Below are 24,039 nucleotides of genomic sequence, written 5' to 3' on the forward strand. Positions count from 1 at the left end.
AAAAACTACTGTTACAAAACCAACCCGCTTGTATAATTAGTAGGTGAAAATTATGTCTGTATGCTCTCAATTAAATAATTAATAATATGTATGTAATAAAAATTAATGCAGTTCTTTGTTGAATAAAAAATACATATTTGTTGTTTTAACCAACCAAAAAAAAGGAAAAAATAATAATGCTGTTTGTTTTTTGTCTTCTGATTGACATGTTTACCACATTTTACGTATGTATGTATTATATGCTGTATTATATACTTACTATATACTATATATTAATTTTTGATTTTCTCTTCGCTGGCTGCTCCGCTTTTGCATGTTTATCTAGCGCGACAATTCCCATTTCTTTATTTATAATCCTTTTTACCGCCACTCTTTTGGCAACGACACAATTCGAAAAAATTTTTTTTTACCATTATTTATTAAGTAATTATTTAATTTTGTAGTTTAAAAACTATTTTTGAAATTATTGAAAATTTTCTTTCTTACTTTTACAATCCATACAACATACATACAAACTCGTATACATATGTACATATAGGTATGGCTCTTCCTAGCGTACAATATATACTTATATGCATATGTTAAGTATGCTCAAATTTTTCTAAATTACAGGCATCGTTAAATTTATTTGCTTCAATTCATTAATATCGTGAGTTTGGAAAGTTCGTTCAAGTGGTATTACGGTTATTTTTATACCGCTTTTTATTATGCCGGTCTACATTTAAATAAGTGCCATTTGTTTGTTCGATTTCTTCAAGGTTTACATAAATGACAGTATTTTAATAAAAGTTCAATAAAACGACAAAAGTTGGTGATAAATGAATTGAATCACGTTAAAAATTAATCCACTGGATAAAAAAAACTAAAACAAATTTATCTTGGTTGGTAATAATATGTATAACTTAAAGCTGTTCTATGAAATTGGTTTGGTTGTGTTTGTCCAACCCATCGCTTCCCTTTCTTCTAGATACATTATCAAATATGAAAGATTATTCTGTGCAAGATATTGTTTTTATTATTCAAACAAAATTTCGTTCAAGTTGTTTCGACAATTTTATTAATGTTTTCTAATATATATATTTTCGGAAATTTAAAAATGGTTGTAAATTGTTCTCTGTTTAGTATTCGTGTGACTTGATTTTCAAAAATATATGTTTATTCTCTCCTGTTTCAAAGTTTCATCTAAGTAACTAATGACAAAACACTATCGTGAAAAAAGTAATACTCGCAGAATAGCAAGTTGAATAATTCCGATATTCAAATTTGATGACTGCATTTGCATAACTCCTTTGATACGTGCAATACAAGATACTAACAATTTCTTGGCAAGGCTTTCAGTAATACTAATTGAAATCAATTACGGATCCACTCCATCGAAGAGTCTAGTAACTTTTCTGTATTATATGTTCTCTTCTATTTCTCCTACATTCTCACAATCGGTCCTTATACCTTACCTCACTTATCTTAAGAATCAGTCATGAAAAATCTGGGAGAAAAGCGCAATAAAAGCTTTTGATTTTTTTTTCTCTTAGAGAAGTGTGAAAAAAAAAAAATATTTTCACATTATTACGGCAAAATTATCATATTGAAATGAGCCTACTTTGAGTATTTTGTGCGCTTACCTTTGTACGTATACACATAGCTGGAACAGGTTAGTTAATTATTGTTTTCTGTTCAATACAAAAATTCATGAATGCGTTAGGGAGGAACTTTATTTACTTTAGAAACAAAAGTTAACATAATTTAAACAAATTTTGAAATTTGTTTTTCTATAGTATTCTTCTAATTAATTAATTTGGATTCATATGAAAACTTTTGGTACTGAATTATATAAAACATTTCGTAAATTTAATTTTTTAAGCAGTTTTAACATAAAATGTATTTATACATTCATATGTATATTATCATAAGACATCAAAATTTGAAAAAAAAAAAACATTTTTTTGGGGAAAAATCCGATACACATACATATATGTATATATGTATATCTCATATATGTACATACATAGAAATACAAACATTTATGCATTTATGGATTTTGCTAAGATTTTCATAAAAAGTGTTACCCACCCTAACGCGTATATATAGTAACTCATAAATTCCAAAAGTCACATATGTCCAAGCAAGAAATATAATAACAAGAAACGGAAATTGCTAAGAAGTGAGGCGAACAATTAGCCGATCCGCTACTTAACATTCGACAGATAAAGAGCAAATAAAAAGTCTTACAAATAAAAGAAAAGAAGCAACGCGATTCAGCGGTAAAAAATATGAAAAATAAGAATCAATTCGTTACAACTTGGGCGACGAGCCGCGCTGGCATGCAATTACCGTTAAAGCGCGACCCGACGCTCAAAGCACGCGAACAGCTCAACCAGCAAACAAGCCACTTAAATTGAAGATCAACTTAAGAATCGCAAAGAGCAAAAGTTGATAATGAAAGAAGAAACTGAAATAAAGAATAAATACAAAAGATAAGATGGAAGCGCACATGAAAAGGAAGTTTCAATTAGGTCGGCCAACAGATCAGCGACTTTTGTGGCACTTCTGGTACGCTAATCGGTTTGATGGACAGACTAGCGGTCAGAGCGTTGAACCACAAATTCAATAATTATAAGCGGCATGGAAAATAAATGAACACGTTTTTAAAATTGAACGTACACACATACTTACAAATCGAGGCATAATTGAAAAATAAAATATTGAAAAGTCAGATTTTAAGTATTTAGGTCGTTAACAATGGCAAATAACACGAAATCAAAATTTACTGCTCATCAAAATTAAACGCGACACAATAATGCTTGCCATTCACTCCATAAAGACTCCCAAGCTGCTGTTGTACACTTTCAAGAAATCTGGCAAAATAAAAATTTCCAACCCAACACCGATGATTGGCACAAAATTCCGCACATCCTTCCGTTGCCTAATCCAAATTGAAGCATATTTGTTTTGTGGCTGTCATTTGTTACTGTCAATGGTCAAGTTTCTTATGAACTTTACCTTCTTCTCTCTCTCTCTCTCTTTTTATTACTTTTCTCCATCATATTTGTTTCTTCAACCAAACAACCACTTTAGTCGTTACGCGTGGCAGCCACATTTCCACTGCCACGTCAAGCACTCGCAGCAGCTACGAAACACACGCCAAACTGCAGCAGAGCAGCATTTCGAGCACATGTGGAGCTGCTGGTACTGCTATGGGTGGTGCAAACCCCCAACAGCAGCCGCACTCACAGCACAACCAGCAGGAACAACATCAGCATCACCACCATCACCAGCACAGCCACAGCCACAAAGCGAGCAGCAGTAGCCGGCCGCCGGCGCCACACATGCGCACCTGCAAGAAGACGCGCTTCCTGCTGGAGCCGAATCGTCGTAGTTGGTCCGAAAGCGATCTGCTCAAGGAGATCGACAGCGAACTGAAGCTGGCGAAGGGCTTCCTCTATGCAAATGGTGGGTGAGTCAGTCATTCGGTCTTTGCAATTTAGCAAATGTGTGCATGCCACCCTCACCCCCGTAGCGCTTTGGAGTRTATGAATTGCAAAAGTGATTATATAGTTAATTCTAAAAATGGTTTCACATATTCGTGCTAATTGTTATTGAATTGCTCTCGAAGTCGATGCATGCGTTTACGAACATATTGATGTAATTCCTCTACAAAAATAATTCTGTATTTCAAACACGAAAAATTTTTCCAAGTTACTCAAAAATTCCATTAAGTTTTGCACTCTCAAAAGTGCTTACATTGTTGATCCGACATCTCTGCGAATCGGTTTTTCCAAATTTATTATTTTTCTATTTTCGCATGAATTATTTTCAAATTAAGATTAGTATCAAAAGTGTGTCCTTCAAGTATGTTGTTGTATTATTTGAACACCATTATAAAACAATCTAGAAACTATTTCGATGGTTCCTACTATATTTTTGGAACTGATATTACGGGGCTCACCTAGTGCGAAATAAAAAAAAACTATTTTTATTATAGATTATAAAACGCATTACTAAAATTTTAAATCGATATCTTAAATAGTTTTGGAGTTACAGGTTTTTAGCGTGCAGCTGCTCAATTCAATCCATCAGTTTGTCTTTAACCTCGTGTTTCTTGAAATTATGTAACCCAAGTTTCGAACCTTAGGTTAAATGAACACAATATTTAGTAAAAGTCTGTATTTCTCAACGGTGAGAAACGTTTTATTTTTACATTTATAATCTTTAGTGAGCCAAATATGTACCATTTTGATCGACCATTGCCATTTTATCGCTAGAGACATCAGTATAAAACTTTTCTGGTTTCTTGGCGAAAAACTGCGACAAGTAATTTTCACAGGTTTCTCTTGAAGCCAACTTTACTCCATTAAGGAAGTTCTGCATTGACAGAAACAAATGGTAGTACGATGGTGGAAAGTCAGGGTTATATGGTGGAAGCATCAAAACATCCCAGCCAAACTCTCCCAGTTTTTGACAAATCATCAAAGTGCTGTTGGAAGACGAAGCCGTTTCTATTGATTTTTTCTGATTGCTTGCTTCAATCTCATCAGTTGTTGACAGTAAAATGTAGAATCAATCGTTCGACCAGGCTGGAGCAGCTCACATGGAGTATATATTTCTTTCCAATCCCACCAAACACTCAGTATAACAATTCTTGCTTTGCGACCATTTGTTGAGCTTCACCAATCGAATCGAAGATGTTAATTAGGCCAATTAAATTTTTCACAGACAAATCATGTGGTTATCAAACATTGAACTTCTTTTTGTTGCCAGCCTTTTTTAAATGGTTCAAAATCGTTTGATGATGAATGTTAAGCTGCTTGTGTGACGATCCGACCCATTCTTCTCCATCACTTTCACATCGAAATTTCCACAACTAAAGCAACGAACCCTTGTTGTGTTACGCGAACTGTTACAGCATTGTCTCCGTAAACTTCGCAACTTTCAATATGGGTTTGTGTGACACTTTAAATATAGCGAATTCCTTCAATATTTTCGCTCATTTTTGAACAGCTGTAACTTGGAATTGGTAGCACTGGAGATATACGACTGCAACGACATCTATTGACAAAATTCGAAAAGAATTCTTCGACTACCAAAAAATGTTTATACACTCCTACCATACATCATTATAAGCCCGATAAGATTATCCGCTTTGGTGACGGATCCGCAAAACTTGTCGGGGGTTAGCTAATGAAATAATGTTTTAGATGATCTGAGCATTTAATAAATACATGGAATATAAAAATATTAAATATTAATCAATTTGCTTGATTTGCTTAAATTTCTTAGAAACTTCTGTTAGAAGAGGTATAGACCTCAATACTCTTGAAATTGTACGCCTCTGCGATTCTATATTCTCAAAAGCAAAATAGATGGCTACTGATTTTTATTTTTCTTGAGAAGTGCTCCCTAAACGCGAATCTAGGCTTTTTAACCTCCTTCTGTCCTTTACTAATATCAACAAATTAAAACGTGTTCTATTTCCAAATGAACTCATTAAACTTTGGTCTATTTTTCATCTGCATAAACTTTACTTATTATATGGCTCAGTCATAAAGAAATAGTAGAACAGAGCGTACGATCCAATAAACAACCTCGAATGTAAACACTTTGGCAACTTGGCTTTAAGATCACCAGACAAGAAGAATGAATACAACCCCAATATTTGCGGTGCATAAAATTCTCTCTGAAGCAAGTCACTAATCTATAAGTAGAGGCATACTTATCCATACATTCTATATCCACGCTGTGCTAAGTGGTTCGCTAATGGTTGCTCGAATTCTAAGAAAAACGCGGACGATTATTGTTCACCTTTTTTCATATTTATAGTGAACATTGGTTTTAATGACTGCGAACATGATTCACACGTTATTAAGTCGTCCATTATCCAGATGTTTGTATTTTGAAATGGAAACTATTTTTATGCGAGAGCTTGTTAACTTGATATTTGTGCCATTAGCAACCATTTTTAGACAACACAACGCAATGAACAACTTGTTGGAATTTTCTATTTGAACTAAGAAAATGTCAAATAGAGACACTCGAAGCACACAAATTCTCAACAACCTAGTATAAATACAGACGCACTGACACAAGGACGCTAATGTGAGTGAATCTTTAAGTAAATTTACATATCTATCAGTCGTGACATGACACACCGCGCCGTGGCGACAATGCGACAGCCCCCTAATGAAAGTGAGGACGGATGTTGTGTTGAAATTTTCCGAACGCCTCGCTAAATATGATCGATAGGCGGCTGCTGAGCTGAAGGTAAGCGGGGTGTGTGGTGACACGTTGGGTGAATGAAAACTAGAAACATTTAATGAGTGCGTGTGGACTATTTATGTCGGCACAAAGTGTGTCTCTGGGTTAGGAAAGCAATTGCCTAACCTCACCTAATGTTCCGGCGTTTGCACTCGCCTTTGCAACGGCAACAGCTGCTGCTGCTGCTGCTTCGCTCGCAGTTGACGTTACCTTAAAGAGGCAGCTGAGTGTTTGCGCCAACCGCTGCTCTGAAAGTTTTCACCTCTCCCAAGCATAGGATATTATTAGGAGATTCTGCGCATAATCCATTTGAAATTTTGAAAACGTCGTGCGATGTTCACACCTGATGATTTTTGCTCGGCAAATACTCGTTATTTGAGTGAAATTCAACGCTTTCAATACACTCATAAATCGAAATGAGCTGAGCATAGATCCCCAGTGGGGATATGTGGGAAAGTAAATAATATTTATATATATATAGTGTGTATTAAGTATGTACTGGTTATATCACATAATTACAAACAAACAATTTGAGTAGATCCGAAGCTTTGAAAATTTTCAGTAAAGAATTTTGAGTTTATTTTGAATTTCTTTTCAAATACTATAAGTACATACAGTTAAAGATTCAAAAAATTTTAAAAGCTTTCTTGCACACTCGATCTTATTACATACATCAATATGGTACATAATTAAGATTTTGGAATATTCGAAAATATTTATACATACATATGTACAAGAAAAAGCTTTAGCTTAATGCTTAATGAATTTGCACTGTGCTTTTGTGACCAAGGAAGAAGAATGAAACTCGACATTTCTTGGAAGGGAATACTTAAAAAACAAGTAAAAACTATAAAATCCATCAGAAGTGCATTTCATATTATACAAAAAGGTATACAATTATTTTTATATTGATTTTGATTTGTCAGTTAGCTGAAGTAGTCTGCGCTCAATAAATTTTTCAGAAATTGTACCGTTGCCTTGGAAAATAGTCCTCAACAAGTTTCGTTAAGATAGCTTGCCAAATAAAAAAGTTTTTCATACAATTACTTGAGTTTCATCGATCAGTTTGTATGGCATCTAGTATGTGCTATGGTACTGCGATTTAAAAGATTCAAAAAATTAGCAGCTTCTTGGGTTGAAAGAATGTCTACAAAATTTTAAATCGATATCTCAAAAACTGTGAGACTTGTTCAGACAAAACTGATATATAGACATGCATACATCGACTCAGCTCATCATACTGACCATTTATATAGAGTCTCCGATATTTCCTTTTTTGTGTTACAAACTTCATAAAAAAAAACTGGTAAAAGTAGTGGCCTAAAAGAAAAAATATTAGGGCGCTGAACTAAATTCATGATTTGACTAGACCCAAACTCGATTTTTTTATACGAGTTCAAGAACCTTGATTAAAAAAATTTTCTATTTAAAATGAAATGTTGCAAGGAAAACCCAACAATCGATGACAACTTTTCTCCTAATTCTTCAACGAGGCTAAAAGCCGGAAAGACTTGTAATTTTTAACATCTTGACTTTTCTTTTAATTTCTCCATTTACGTAGCATGCCACAATTTTTGAAATCTGTCATCTGTCACCTGTCATCTTGGTATCGCGCCTCTCAGTTTCACTTGTTTCAAAGGATGTCTTATTTCAGGTTTTTCGTCATATTTGGGTATTCACATGTTTTTTTATGAAAGAGAGGAAAGGATATTCAGGGATTTCAGGACATTTTTTTACTGAGGAGCTTTCAAATTTATATATATATTTCTCAATTTCATTAGTTATTTTTTGCCACCACCCCACTGTACCCCAAATACACCCCTGCGTTAAACTGACTACTGTCCATCCACAAAGCATTGCAGCGCCTTCGCCACATGCTTATTGTTTACGAAAGTTTTCCAATACTTTTTTCTACAGCTCATTTTATTCGTAAAAAACTATTCTATGCTATATTCAACTTTTGTGCCGCTTTTTCGAAAATACAAAATAAATAACGCGCATGAACAACAATACACACTTCGTTATAACTGTAAGAAGCACTGCGAGTCAACAGCCGATCGGAAATATGTGGTCCATTCGTTTTTCAGAACACTCACTCGTCCAAATAGCCGATCTGCACGATTCGAAAATGCTTTTCGAAAGTAAAAAATAAAATCAAAATAAATTGAAAATTTCGTGCAAGTTGAGCGGTGGACGCAAAGGCGTACACACAATCCACCAAAAGGCGCGTTCGTTTTGTATTTTTACGGTTTCCAAATTTTTTTTTTTTTTTGAGATAATTTCAATTTCTGTTTTTTCGTAAAGACGCGTCAGCGAAATGGGACAGGGTTAGTGGTTTGTAGAAAAAAAATTAAATGAAATTTGTGCTCCAAATAAAAAAATAAAATTGAATTTGTGATTTTCTCCAAATTTGTGTGAGCATCAACTTAGTGAGTGCAATAAAAAAGCTATGAAAAAATGATTAGTGATGTAACGGTAATTTTTGTCAGTCAAGTGCAATTAAACGCTAGCAAAAATTAAAAAACCCAATAAAAGTGTCAGTTAAATAGCTGTTAAGTGCTCATAAAAGCTCTGAGTAAGCCTCCCGCTACATCTTTTCCGTTAACTTGCAGAGCCAGCATCGAAAGGCAGCATGTTTGCACCGAAATTCAAAGCGACCGCACCAAGTGGCTCAGGTAATCAAAGCGCCTAGAAATGGTCACGCTAAGCCATTATCAGTTCATCTAATTTCGTCTCACCAACATCAACATCACCATCATCACAATCCCATCTCGTCATACGTATCAGCGACTCGAAAGCCTTTCGTGCTTAGAACCGTGTCTCGCATAATTGAAAGTCCGCGTGTGTTTTATGGATTCATCTGCACTAGTTCCGACTTGTGTCACCATTAAACAGCGCACATATCTCCAAATCGCGATCTTTTGCGCTTTCACACGCATTCCTTTGCGCGCTCCAAGTGGCCGAGCCGTCGTTGCAAGCAATTGCTCTTTGCTGACCGACTCAGTTGAGTCATCATGATCGTTATTTTTTACTGATTTCTTAATTTTTTATTGTTGTTACTAGAAGTGGCTGATATTAGTGTTTCGGTTAGTCTAAGCATTCACACGCTGCCAACCAAGTTGCTGTGCCTTCCTGCTCCACACCCACTATGCCTGGCCAGTTCGTCCATAAGTACTCCCTTTGTTGTGTCTCAAATTATTTTCAGTTGTTTTTTTGTTTTATTGTGCACTTCAGCAGTCGAATGTCTACTTGTTGGAAATTTATTACCGTTTATTTTTAGCGTTTTTCTAATTAATCGCATTTGTAAGCGTTGTGCGCTTGTGTGGCTTTTACGTGTGTTGTTTTTGTAGTTTCTGTTGTGGTTTCCATCACAATTCTCTTTTTCGAATTTTAAGTGGTCATTTGTGTTTTGAAAAATTATTATGTATTTTACGAAAACTATCCAGTTCAGTGGGCAAATGGCGAAAGAGTCACGAGTTCATTTCAAGTTTACGATTTTCCATTATTAGCGATTAGCAAATATTCCGTTACAAAAATGTGTTCGAAAGAAATATTTTTTTTTTTGAAGTTTCCGCATTTTTTGTTTGTGCCGCAGCATCTATGCTGCCATCCGCTACGTTTATTAAATATAAACAAATTCTAAATTTATTATATGACGCGCTGTTGGCTTTGCCGTGGGCGTGTGCAGCGCGCAATGATACAGTGTGTATTTTTACAAAAGCAAAAAATCGTACGCAGCTTAATTTTTTCTGTTACCACTTCCTTAAATACTTTTGAAAAAATATTTGGAACCCAATCGATAAGGTTTTGTCACTAAGCAAAGCCGAATAACGATTGCGACTCAAGATGGCTGATTCAAGAAACATCTGTTCGAAATGGACATAGCCTCCAGTAGAAACGCTGTTTCAGCGACATGGAACCCGAAACTTCAGAGCACCTGATGATAAATTGCCAAGTAAATAGCAAGTTAAAGTCCTTTGGATGTATATATGTATCTGCTAGCTATCACACCGCCTCCTAGAATTCATCAGAGTGCTGGGTCTTTTTGAGTACGTGTGATAGAGAGTTTAGGCACAATAGACCTTATTTCGCAATGAAAATCTCTAATCACTTCTATTATATTATATTTTAGCAGTAAAAAGAATTTCCTCTGCTTACACATTAATCAGAAACCAAGATGAACTGTAATATAGGCAACCTGATTTTACTTTGAAACATGAACAACCTTTGAATTATGCATCGATAAGTGTATATCACAATTTTAAATTCCTAATTCAATTGATGACGTGTAATGCTTATAAGTCCGATCTGTCGAAATATGTTCCAACCAGTGAAGAATATCAGAATCAACCTTCAAGTATAGTTCAGTCATGACTAATTTCTTTTCACATTATTTGTTCGAAGTTGACTTAAAATTTTTGTGGAAAAATATTAACGCAAGCCAACAAAGAAGCTCGGCCAATATTTTGAAAATATGGAAGAGAAAATTATATATTAATATAATATATGGAATATTAAGAGTCACTTCGACAATTTTTTCAAGAATTTTTTTCTCATATATAATAGAAATAAAAAAATTAAAATTTCAGTGAAATTTTTTTTCAAATAGTTGTAATCGGAAAAAAACCTTCATCCAAGTTTTTAAAAATTGTATTTGAAAGACCTGTGTGCAATTTCATGAAGATCGGTTACGTAGCAGTTCTTAAGAAATCTTGCCAGCCGACTTCAGAAACACAGTTTGGAGAAGAAGGCGGTCAAAGGCGAGGCACTTCGCCTAGCTAGACTTGAGCGCACAAATTCTCAAGGCTGTATCTCTGAAACTATTACTCAGCTCCACTTGAAATTGTGGATAATATTCTAGAGGTGTTGTAAAATTTAAAAATACAATAAAAGAAACGATCGTAAGCAAATAAACATATAAACTCTAGACAGCAAGCGCCGCAACCGCAGCGCAAAATAAACTTTATAATGAAGCTTAACCGCAACCACATCAAGGTTGTTTGCGTCAATATTTATTTTGAATTTCATATTATTTTTAATTAATCTTCATTAACTATGTCATATTTTCGCAATTAAGACCCACTGTGCGTCATCCTGTCACCATTTCCAACGCTACATATTGTCCAGCATTTGTGGTTTTGCTGATGTCAGCCAACATACAGTTAAGCGCACACTTTTCTTTTTTCACCATTATCTTTGCTTTAAATTTGTGTTTTTCAACAGTTTTTTTTTAATTTTTTATTTTCTACTTTTCACAATTTTTTTATATTTTCCTCTTTTTTGGAAACTGCCACTCGCTGGAAATGAACTGTCAGCATCTCGTTGTTTGCCCGCTCTTTTATGCCCCTTTTAAATTTTTCAACCAATCCATCAGCGCATAATTTTGGTAGTCGACTAAATCTATCATGTTTTTCTTCTTTTTTTATTGTTTTCGTTTGCATTGGCGTCAACGTATTAAAGATTTTCTGGCAGTTTTACTGCTGCCACCGCTAAGCTTTCCAATGCGTGTTGTCGCTGGTAATCGTGTTTTTATTGGCAACGCCTGAATGCTGAACGAATGGTGTGTGGGTCGTTTATTCCATACACCCACACTCAAACATACACATGTGCGTGTATTGTATATGCATCCTTATTCTATGGCAAGTGTGCGTGCAACAATAACAAGTAATTATATAGTCACTAATTTATGAACACATGTAAATGATTTATTTATGAGCCAATATCGCGGCGAATGTGTGTCACATACAAACTTACATATGTATGTATGCGAGTAACACGCGCGGGGTGAGCACTTTTGGCGCCCTTCTAAAATCACATTCAAACATCTTCGATCCAGGGCCATTGTCAGGTCGAAATGTGTGGGCGAAATCTCAACACAATCGTTAATTAAATTTTTGACAATAATTTTCACTCAAGTTCATGTCTCAAGTTATATAGGCGCTGAGAGTTTCGTCGTAGAAATCAAAATTAAATCACTTCTAAGCAATCTGAATATTTTCAATTAATTAGTGAGTGCTTTGAGCCCTCGAAATGTATTCTGCACCTTCTTTGAAGATGTTTACTACAGAACTCTATACCCGGGTCCGGGAATTTTAAGATTTTCTAAAAGTTGATATAGTGAATTAGACAAGGGATCTTTCTTAGCGTACATACTCCTGAGTTGAGCAACTCGTCTGCTTTTTCATTGCTGAAAATGTTCCTGTGAACCTAAATTATAGACAAGTGGAGCTGATCTGTCAATGAGATAGAAGCTTTCCTACATTAGTTAACTATGATGAGATTTCATACCTTTAGACATCCCACCAAGATGGCGGGAATGGAAATTAAACGCCTGTGCAAATGTGTGTTGGCTACTAAACGTGTTGCTAATTGATAATTCGAATACAGGAGTTCTTTTTTCTATGGTATTACAAAAGACTACAAATAGTAGACCAAGTGCGATCTTTGATCAGTTATCTAACCTAACCTAATCCTTTGACGACCACAAGGCTAACACTGCCGCTTGGCAATGGCAGGTATATGGCAGATTCCTGATGTCTTCCTTAATCGTACAGCAGAACTCTACAGGCTTTTGCTAGCTGAATTTGGTAAACGAATAGAGGGAGAGATATCAAGATCCACGGAGTGTGCCATTTTGGAGGCGTCGGAATAGATCAAGATAATATCTCCTACTGAACTCAAAATTCATGTTAAAAGGGGATTTTATTAACTTTCCAAAACCGTTTACCGTTGAACTCCGAAAAATAGTAGAATCTCATGATTTAGCGAGCATTCTTTCGTCGCTCACTTACAAGAGTATATTAAGGTATATAACAACCATACAAAAATCATTTATTAAAATAGAATAGAGAGTGATAAACCAGCAAAAAAAAGCAATTATAATCACGGCCACCTATGTTCCCTTACCTGCCACACATTTTTTTATGAGATCCATGAGAACAACTTGATAATGGTAATATCCAGCTATTTCTAAAGCATACCATAATTATTATAAACAAATTATTTTTGTTCTTTTCCCTCTTTCGCATTGTCGTAAATTAATTGATTTTCGCTTACAACTCCATTACCAGAACAACACCTATAATTACACAAACTTTTCTTTTTAATACCCAAATTAATGATTTCATTATATAATTACAATGCACGAACCTTGATCACTCCCATCAATCATCTTTTTTATTCTCCACTTGCTTATCTATCGCGAATTGGGTCATCGTAAACAAATCTCGGAAAGCGTTAGAAAATTTCTATTTGCACGAATCTATGCTACGAAAAATCGATTTAAATCGCCGCACCTTATTAAGGGCCAAAAGTAAGAGAACAAAGGCATTAGTAGCATAAATAACATGAGATTCGCATAAAAAGGCGCAAAAGTGTATAGATAGAACGCCTGCCACCCGGCGCGCGCGTCGACTAGTGCTAAGCGGATGAAGTGACTAATCCTAACGGCCGCTTTATTTCCCAATAAATTTCTATTTACTTTTATTATCATAGGGTTTTTGTAACTTTTTTGTTATTTAGCTACGCGTTTCACTATGTCTCACTTTACGCTTTACGCTAAATAGTGTCCGCCGGCGCTTGCAGAAAATCAATAATAGTTTTAGTGATTTTTTACGATGATCGCCTAACTGTAGCCCACAAAGCGCACCATGCCACAACTTGGTAGACAGGCGGGCATTGAACGCGGCAACAATCGCACACAAATGTGCGCGCGTATGAGTGTGGTAAAGCATAAAAATGTGGCGCAGCGCGATTGAGGTGGCGACTGGAGTTGTATTCAAAGCAGATTGGGTCTCGTTAAATTCAATGCACCAACGGCGCTCCTTGTACGCGCCTAGTTTTTTGTTGCGCGCTGAAATTTTTACATTTTTTTGTTTTGACTTTGTTCCTTTTTTTTACTGTTCTGTGCATACCAAGTTTATTCGTATGTTCTTTATTTAAAAAAAATACTTTTACTAGATGAAAATGGGAGTAATGCAAAAAGAGCTGAATAAAAGCTTGTTTCCGATTGATTTGATTTGATTGACTGACTGCGACTGCCGTGCGCCGCTTGCCGCTTGCCGCCTTCCACTTTACTGCCAACAGCTCAGGTCTTACAAATGGTATCAACGGCGGTGCGGCGCGGTTGAGCGCTTTGGAGCGGTCGCTATCATTGTGAACTACTTGCTTTTATACTTGTTTGCTTGTGTGTGTAAGTCTCACTGTGTACGCGCCCGCACATACCGGAAGCGCGTTCGATTGCTTCATGGCCCGCGGCGGTGGCGCGCAACGTTCTAACAACCACCGCTAGACTATATAAAGCGCATTAGCGCACACCACCGAAGCAAATATTTTAAAGAACCAATAATTAGACAATATGCGAATATGGACTACAAATCGACAATAATGTGCTTTCTTATTGTTGTTGCTATTAGCTTAATTGTTGGCAGTTCATTATTACGTGTATGCATGCAGGCGCGTATGTGCGGTTGTTTGCGCCGATACTGTAGGGTGCGTCAGGGAGCCACAAAAATGCTGTCAATACTCAAATTGTATTTGTGTACGCATGTAGCGCGCACAGACGGACGGACGGATGGACGTGGACGCGCGCGATTGACTGATGCTTGACTGATCAGGTATATCTTTTTTATTGTTTTCCATTTTTTATTTAAATGGCGAATTAAAAAAGAAATGGATTGAAATAAATTCTCGCAAAACAACAACAACAACAACAAAAATAATATTGAGAATAAGAAGTACAGTACGCTTGATTTGCATTGTTCGCCCCTGACGCGCTAATTCACTCAGCCGCTTAGTTAGTCAGTCACCGGTTGTCGCATTGCCATTTCGCTTTTGTAATTGATCGCTTTGTTCCTCAACTGGTACATGTAAGAGTTGTTGTCATTGCTGTTATTATTATTGTTGTCGCTGTTGTTGTTGTTGCTGCACTCATTTAACGCCACTCGAACTGGGTGTGTGCTTGCGTCGCATTGGAATCTACCGCGACAGCCTAGCCTGACCTACGCCCGTCCAACCGCCTGTCTGCGCGTCCGTTTTGCCTTCATCCATCCGTCCACACGTTCATCCGTCCGTGCGACCATCAAGCCATAGTCTATTCAACAAGGTAGTGATTTTTGCAGTGCACTTATTCCGCCTGCGGTGGGCATTTAGCTGCCTCAGCACAACACTACAGCAACAACAGAAGCAGCAACAGCAGCAGCCGCAACAACAATAATAGCACTGGTGTTTTTGCCTTCGCTTCGAAGCAGTCAGCAGTCAGCTTTTTGGAGTGTTTACTTATGCGATGTCACGCAACATTCAGTCGACTCCAAACGCGCGCGGAGTCAGCCAGCAAAAACGCGAATCGTCGAGCAAATCTCTGAGTTAAATATAAAAAAGCGACAATTTGAAAGTGAAAACAAAAACACATAAACGCTTCCTTTTCACAAAGGTCCTGTGCGCATACAGCAAAAGGATATTGCCGCTGCGTAGCGGTGTAATTGAAGTTTATTATTTCAAGTATGTTCGCAAGTGTGTTAAGTCATGATTTAGTGTTTTTTGTTTGCAAGTGTTTTTGTTGTTGTTAAGAGTGATTTGAAAGCGCAAAAGTGATTTGAAAGTGTGCATAAACCACTTGAAGGGCTGGTTGCTTTTTTCAAAACAAGTTTTGTATTGACTGTATTTTCAATTCTTTATGCTGTTGTGTGTGACTTTCAGACGTTGAAGTAGTTGTGTGTGTGTAAATAAAGCTTGGGTTGGCGAGGGGACTGTGAATTAAGAAAATTTTGGGAATAATATTTCGTTATGCAAATTGTGCAAGAAAAATCTCAAAGTATATATATATATATGTATCCATTTATAAACTAAAAATAACAGTTTATTTATTTGTTCAATGCAAGTGATATTCCAAAATAAAATCAAAGTTTTATTTTTATATTTTTTTCGAATGGAAATCATCATCACCTAACAGCTTGTTAATTGGTAAAAATGGTTGTTCAATAAGGAATTTGAAATTGGTTTTTGAATGGGATCCATGTCAATGCCACTATGGCAAGCAAATTTTTCAGAAGGAGTATATATTTTTCCCTTGAAAACCATAGCTTCCTAACCAGCAATGAAAAATTGTTATCATCATATAAATATTTATATTCATTTTCCTTGGGTGTATTTTTTTACATGAGTGATAATTCGCCTTCAGACGAATGTTTTTGGCTACCCAGAGGATATATGGTCTAAGACCGGAAGTCGTGAACTGCTTTAGCCGTATGTAAAAGAATCGTTTCTGGTCACTCCTAAGTGAATGGCGCTCATAGAACTTTCCTCACTGGTGTGAACTTCTACACATAGCTCCAACCTTCATATAACCGCGTAAGCGGCGTCTACACAAATAAAGAATCATATGCGGAAATTCAGATAGGATAAATTTTGCACAAAAAAGTTTCTCCATACTAATTAAGAATTTTTTGTAATATTTGTTCTCAAATCTTGGCTCTAAGGATATTATTTTTGCAAATTCGCTTCGTAGAGCTTTCAGTAAATGGAGAAGTCATTCAAACATACGAGTATATGCTATTATTTCATAGCTCCCTAGACATTATTTGTAGACCACATCACGCTTTTCTTCGTTAGATCAACGATCCTGATCACAACGTTTGCTAGTTGGCTCGAAAGAGCTGGTACCTAATAAAAGTAAACACTCGGTCTTATTGGCAAAAAACTGGAACAGTCGCAAATCAAGATACTACTCTTATCAAATTTATTCCCCATAGACATGAACAGGCAGTGACCATCTGAATTTGTTGAAATAAGTTTGATCGTAGGGGAGGAGATGATTCCACAAAACACACAGCAAACTTTGCCTACAGCCAATCCTGCCATATTGCGTTAGCTCGTGTGGCACCCATACATTTGACTTCTTCATATACTATATATATGTATTTAGTGATTCAAAACGATTTTTGTGTCATGTCAAGCTGCTGGGCAATCGAAACTTACCATATATACCGAGCGGACTCGACGTTTTAAATGGATATGGAAATTACGAAATCTTATCTTCTAATGCCATATTGCCTAACTCGATTTCTGAGAGAAATGAGAGGTACAGACTGTAAAAGCCATCTATTGAAAATTTAAAGTATTTGCTATTGCATGACGTAATATAAACGATAATATACATATGTTAATGGGTTATATGGGTTTCCTCGGGTAAAAAAATCCTTTTTCAATCATTTTTTTCACATATAAAAAATTAAATATTTTTTTCGAAATTTTATTGTTACAAGCATACACTACTAACAAAGAAACTCTGAAATTTTTGGAAAAAAATATTTTTAACTCGACTATTGCGACGCCATTTCCTCTGACCGCTAGGCAAAAAGATGCCCCCGCGTTGTTAGGATAAATTCTTACAGAATCATCTAAAGTGAAAAAAATACGTGTTTTATTTAAAACGTTAATGTTAATTTAAAACTTTAGAACTTGGACGATGAAAAAACACTGAAAATAAGTTTAGTAGTTCTCGATAAATCTTGCCAATCGACTTCAAATACACAGTTTAGAGAAGAACGCGTTAAAAACTTATCTAGCCTCGCACAAGTTCTCAAGATCGATACTATTACTCGGGTCAACTTGAAAATTTAGGACAATATTCTAGAGGTGTTAATAAGGCAGTGAAAATGTCGATTTTTTAAAACCCGTAAACCCATGCAACCACTTAGTATTTAAACTCATGTCCTCGGCTAATTCTAGGTTTAGTTTATCATTGCGAGAAAGTGCATGATAAAAAAACATAATTCCGAGTATTTTTTTTTGTTTTTTGTTTTGTTTTAAGTTGACCGGATACAAAAAACTATTATGTACTATAGGCTCGGTACGGTCTTGAAATAATTATACGGAAATGTAAGGGTTTTTTTTTTTATTCTTATTTCTTTTCCTACATATAAACAGCAAAAATCAGCTCGAAATTTATTGAAACAAATAATAGAGGAGTAAAATAATAAATGTCTGTCATCAGTAGTCTAATGTCTAAAGATTTTATCAACTCACATGCCAAAATTGATTTTATTCTCAATATCAACGGAATATTCATATACTCTGTTACTTATTGCTACAATGTTTTTATGTTTCCCAAAAATAAAGAAAGTCCTCTTTTATTGATTGAAAAAATAATAAAAAAAAATAAACATAAACCACAAATAAAATGTACCATATCGCATCAAAAGCAAAGTGACTGTGCTGACTCAATGTTGATGTGATGCTGATGAGAAATGAAGTGTCGCCACTTCCCTTGAGACAGTTTCTTTTTTTATGCTTGTAGCCGAGAAACGCGCGGTGCTGGTGATGCCTCTGGTGGCAGCCACCTTCACCGCGTTCGTTCACTTACAGGTGGCCGATAAATTGAGAAAAGCAAAAACGAAAAACAAAAAACATTTATGAAGGCGTCGAAATTTTATTAGATTCACTGCCGTTAAATGAACATGTACACACACGCACACCATCAAATATCTATATATAAATATCAGCGAGAACGCTGTGATTTTAAAGCTTTGTGCGTAGTTTTAAGGCAAAAAATAATTAAAAAACAACCAAAACTATATTGCGTTCAGCTTTGGCTTTGAGACAGCAAATAATGTTGTACACCACTGTCTACATTCGTGTTCTTTTTTTGCCGTTATATTGCCCGGTTCTTTGGTAGCTGCCCCGAGTAGCGACGTGCGCCAAAACGGATGATTCATCCATCGCCGTTGGCCACTACTATTGGCCATCTATTTCTTGACTGCCTGCCAAATGTGATGCTTTCGCGTTGCATACATGTTGTTGTTGCATGATTATCTCAGTGTTGCACGCAAATACTGAATTACCCTGTAAACAAAAGCGTGTCGAATGCAAAGAAGAAATGCCAAAACCATTTTTTTTTAATTGTTTGTTCTTTTTTTAAATCAATTTACTTTATTTCCGTTCAAAATTCTATGATATTGAAATTTTATTCGTTATTTGGTTGTTAATCATAATCTGTAGCGAATGCTTTCTTTTCGGACACACATAAATAACTTGAAAGAATTTCGCTTTGCGAAAATTTCTGTTCCCATCTGTGGGTGATTTCAATTTAGCAGCATACCTTAATGGTTTACGTATGTAATTAAGTGTTTTTATAATCATTTAAGTGAGGGAAAAGTAAAAATTCCAGTCTGCAAACGTCACGCATCCATCTATTTCGCTGCTGCTATGGAAGAATTCATTAGTTCTATATAAATATATACTATATACGTACATATATCTATATAGATATATTCAGCTAAAAATAGACTCTTCGCTTACGCTTTGCGTTAAATTTAGCTTCACAATGTTTATAAAAATAATTCATTAAAGTTGGTGCGGTATCTCAAAGAAAAAAAGTAAGCTTTGCAATGCTTCAGCGAAACTGAACTGAAATTGAAATTGATAAAAATAATAGCAGTGACCTAAGCATGTAAAATTAGTTACTTTCCTATATGGATGTTGCAATAAGTTTATTCTGGAACATGAATCACAAAAAATCTTTACTTGTCAGTATTTCACAACGGCAATTTTTAATAGAAGAATATTATTAATTTTTAAACCACCTCCAGCAAAATACGCTAAGAGGTTTGAGAGTGCCTGCCGAGGTGCAATTATTGTTTGAAAATATCCTTTCTAAAACATTTCATTTCTCATAATGTGAGAGTCACGTACTACAAGTAGACTGAGACGTCTGCGAACCAACTGAACAACCGACTTGGTGCTGTAGAACCCTGTTCTATTCTCGACTGCTGCACTCCATGAACAAAGTTCGCCAAATTTCGGTTCAGCATCCATTTTCTTGAGATCTAAGGAAACGAGAAAGTCGCAGGAAAAGTCCGTCGGAGAATACGGAACATGCGAATTCAATTCTGCGTTAAAATTATACAAGTTTTTCTTGGATTCTTGACTTTTTTTTTTTTTTTTTTTTTTTTTTTTTTTTTTTTTTTTTTTTTTTTTTTTTTTTTTTTTTTTTTTTTTTTTTTTTTTTTTTTTGTACACTCACTTCTGCAATCTCAAACGATCCATTATTATTAATGTTTTCGACCATAAAAGTCATGGCGCATGGACTATGTATTTCGTATATCGGCGTAGATTCGATTAAGAAAATTCTGTACCTGCAAATATGCAAAAAAACTCCTCCAAAAATTACAATAATATTAAGGTTTCGACATTGAACTTGTGTTTCTTCGCTCTTCACTCGCCTCATATATTTGTAACCTCAAAATTTTCTGCTCCTTTTGTCGCCACTGTCAACGTCATCTTTGTTATTCTTAAGTACTTTACGAGTCGTTTCTGTGATCGCTTTTACCAAACTCATCAGTCTCATCTTTATCATCTTTATCAGTGTCACTCACATTTTGATCAAACTCAGATTACATGCAATTTCAATCAAACGTTTTCTCTCCACTTTCCTCATACTGCTTCTGGACATACGAATGTACATGCATATGCGTTTTTTTGGACTTTATGCACATTTAGGCATCTGGACGCCCGGCACGCAAACACCCAACACATCCTTCACCAATTTGAATGACATACATCCGAAGGTCAGCACACCCACACCACCGCCACCACCACTTCCAGCACATGGTGTCGGGCAGACTGTTTGGACGCCACAGCCATCGCCGACTAGCGGTCGTAAAGAATTTCGTCCTGTGCGTTTCGAATCGCCAACACTGCCACGTCGTTACGTCGTTACGCCGCAAACCAACGACGGTACAGCTCAAATACTGCCACCGTGGCGGCAAAGCGCCACAACTACTGACGGTGATAGCTCCTATGCAGCGCCCTCACCACGCTCCACCTATAGTTACACGAATCTTAGTACGCCAACAACTACGATCGGCTCGGCAGGCAGCACGAACTACTGCGACTCCATACCGTCTGAATCGTCATTGCTGAATCACGTGGGCACCGGACCCAGTCAGAGTGTGGCGGATAAAATCAAAAGTATGGGTGGTTAAAATGTATCGCTATCACTTAACGGTTTCATTAAATGTTTTTGTCGTTGTTCTGCTGTTTTTCTGTGATTTCATTTCATATTTTGAGCATAAACAGTGAATTGTGCCTACGAAATCGTATCAAAACGAACAGATCATGCATATAACAGTGTTGTTTTTTTCTTTTGTGTTCGGCTGCATGTACGAAACTGTGATGTTTAGACTATTTGCATAAACAATATAGATACATACATTTGTTCAATTCTTTGAGGCTGAGTAACTTCTCGTCCAAAGTTGTTTTGATTAATTTGTATTGTAAATATTGTCTCGGGCACATTATAAAAAATTCTCTCATCTCTAACCACATAACATCTTTTCACACCCTCTACAGCGTTTGAAAGATCAGCCTCCACATCGGCATTATACTCGCCGGCGGCGCGACGCCGAAACGACACTGCTCAGCCATTTTACAAACCCAATGAAGTCAGTAAGTATAGCCATAGTATGAAGGTCCGAAGGCACGTCGAACTCCGTTATGTATGGTGTTCGACTGTGTACGTATTTTAAACTAACGATCACTTTCACGACCACACTTGCGCACTTTCCGGCGGCAAGGCAACTCTGTGTTTTACATTTTTATGATTTCTACTATTATTTGTGGGAAATTGTGTAATTTGAAAATCGTCGGTGGCACCGCTTTTATTCTTAAGAGAGATTTTTTGTGTAAGTTGCTAGGTATTAACACATGTCGAGAAGCAGAGAAAGTGTGTAAAAAGAGCATAAATTTCAAAGTGCAAAAAAAAATTAATTTTCTTTTTTTAAATATCAGAGAATTGTTTAAAAATAATTATGGTGTGTACGTTATATTTTTGCATGTAAAAATCATTTTTGTTATTGTAATTAAATGTCTAGTAATCTTACCAAATCTTATGTGTTTTTGAAAACTTTTTGTTGTGAACCAAAATACATACAAAACCCATTAAAATATGAACCAATAGTAACTACAACAACAACTCCTCACTCTATAATACTGAATTGCAGTTTTTAAAGTTAAACATGAATACATGAGCGAACCGGAAACGGAGCACGATCATCCAAGAAAAATGGCAGAATTGGGTCGACGACAGGTCGACGGCATCGGTCCGGTTACCAACGATGGAATGCCCATCATATTGAGATCGGTAAAAAGCGCAAATCATATACACATTACAAACACGTTTAATTAAGACAATTAGTGATTTATCGTATTGAAAAATTTCATATTTTAACACTTCACCACAAATACGAATTGATCCGAAATGAAACGATCGATGTCTAACGGCGTTAATGATATGTTGTTCTTCGGTCACGCGTCGCAGGAAGTGAAGGAGCCACATCAGCATGAATGGTATAAACGACTCTATCAGACGATACACAAGCAGAAGAGTGGCGGTAATGAATACTAATTATTTAATGATTCTAAAATATTTAATTTTAGTACAATGATTTTTAGTAAGTAAATGAGGTTTAAAGAAGTGTGGGATGGTTCGTAAAGAAAACTAATAAAAGAAATTAAGGGTTTACATAGGTTTCCTCGGGTAAAAAACAACCATTTTCAAAATTTTTTTTTCATACAGAATATTAGATATTTTATTAGAACTTTTTAATACCAAAAAATTTCTGAAATTTTTGGAAAAAAAATTTAAACTCGGCCATTGCGACGCCATTGGATTTTTGGCAAACATTTTTACAAAAAAATTTAAATTTCGTTGAATTGAAAAAAATCCTACATCTAAAGTCTTTGAAAATTTTATCTCAAAAACCTGTATAAAATTTTATGAAGATCAGTTGAGCAGTTCTCGAGAAATCTTCCCAGCAGTTTCGGGAAAAATGCGTTTAAAGACGACAAGCTTAGCCTGGCTAGTCTCGAGCGCCAAGTTCCCAAGGCTGTATCTCCGAAAGTATTACTCGGATCAACTTTATAATACCGGACAATATTTTGGTGTTGCAGAATTGAAAAACACAATAAAAAATATTAGATATTATAAAACCCGTAAACCCATGTAACCCCTGAAAGAGTGATGAGTTTTATGTCATTGTCAGTTAGGTATATGTAGAGAAGTGAAGAGAGGGGGTAAATCGGTTACAATTTTTCTCAGGTCTACAGTTCTCAGGAGAGCTCGTTGCTCTACAACGTTTCGCAGATGTTTTTATCCAAAAATTACCTGCAATCATCTCCCGTACCCGGGTTTCTTTCGATATATAGAAAATAAATTCAAAAGTATATACTTTGAATTAATTAAATAATTTTAGAAGTATAAATTATTAAATACAGATTATAAAAACTGGTAAATAGATCTTCCATCTCCCCAATATATTTACCCATAGTATATACAAATATGTNTTGTTTTTTGGTTTTTGAAAAAGACCGGAGCCTACGTTCAAAATTATCTAGATTTCTCTATTACGAGATCTTGTGAATGATCTACGGGATTTTATTAGGATTAGTTAAAGGCAAAAATACGGACAAATTTTGGCTCAGTTCATCGGAATCAATCTCATAGCAACCAACAGTTTCAGAGGCCGACGTTTCCGAAAGATACTAGTTTTGAACAGCGACTTTAATTTTCTTGAAATATTTCAGTAAGGAACACTAGGGTGGTTTAACTAATGCATATAAAAATAATATGTAGAGACTGCTCTCTTCTTCCAAGCCATGTGAACATTACAGTATCAAAATCTGAGCAGTTATCTTCTACCTCCACATAAAAAACTCAGTGAATTGGTAAATCAAAGCTACCGRAAAATTTATTGCGATTCAAGATGGGAATCACTCTGCTAATACATATGA

At 35.7% G+C, this 24,039-nt stretch overlaps 2 protein-coding genes across 24 annotated transcripts in view; both read left to right on the top strand.

The window, feature by feature from the left end:
- The window catches only part of LOC108975676 (probable inactive serine/threonine-protein kinase slob2), a gene marked incomplete in the record, with an annotated part of 3,126 nt that extends 2,984 nt beyond the window's left edge, over positions 1–142 (top strand). The window contains 1 exon segment of the mRNA XM_018944362.1: positions 1–142.
- LOC108975544 (sorbin and SH3 domain-containing protein 2) overlaps positions 1–24,039 on the top strand; it is an 83,575-nt gene that overhangs the window by 29,732 nt on the left and 29,804 nt on the right. For 8 of the 23 annotated variants that reach the window (XM_018944252.1, XM_018944101.1, XM_018944123.1 and 5 more), the window contains 5 exons: positions 3,076–3,450; positions 20,749–21,219; positions 21,601–21,696; positions 22,251–22,390; positions 22,568–22,640. The exons of 2 other annotated variants lie outside the window; for them this stretch is intronic. In XM_018944252.1, the coding sequence (XP_018799797.1) occupies positions 3,195–3,450; positions 20,749–21,219; positions 21,601–21,696; positions 22,251–22,390; positions 22,568–22,640 (1,036 nt within the window). In that variant the 5' untranslated portion in view covers positions 3,076–3,194. Of the gene's footprint in view, positions 1–3,075; positions 3,451–8,447; positions 8,580–8,864; positions 8,928–20,748; positions 21,220–21,600; positions 21,697–22,250; positions 22,391–22,567; positions 22,641–24,039 lie in introns of those variants that run through there. 13 more of the 23 variants (XM_018944185.1, XM_018944176.1, XM_018944272.1 and 10 more) reach the window with 10 other exon arrangements.

The sequence above is a fragment of the Bactrocera latifrons genome, unplaced genomic scaffold (assembly GCF_001853355.1).
Source record: "Bactrocera latifrons isolate USDA-ARS-PBARC rearing strain unplaced genomic scaffold, ASM185335v1 scaffold_114, whole genome shotgun sequence".
Lineage (NCBI taxonomy): Eukaryota > Metazoa > Arthropoda > Insecta > Diptera > Tephritidae > Bactrocera > Bactrocera latifrons.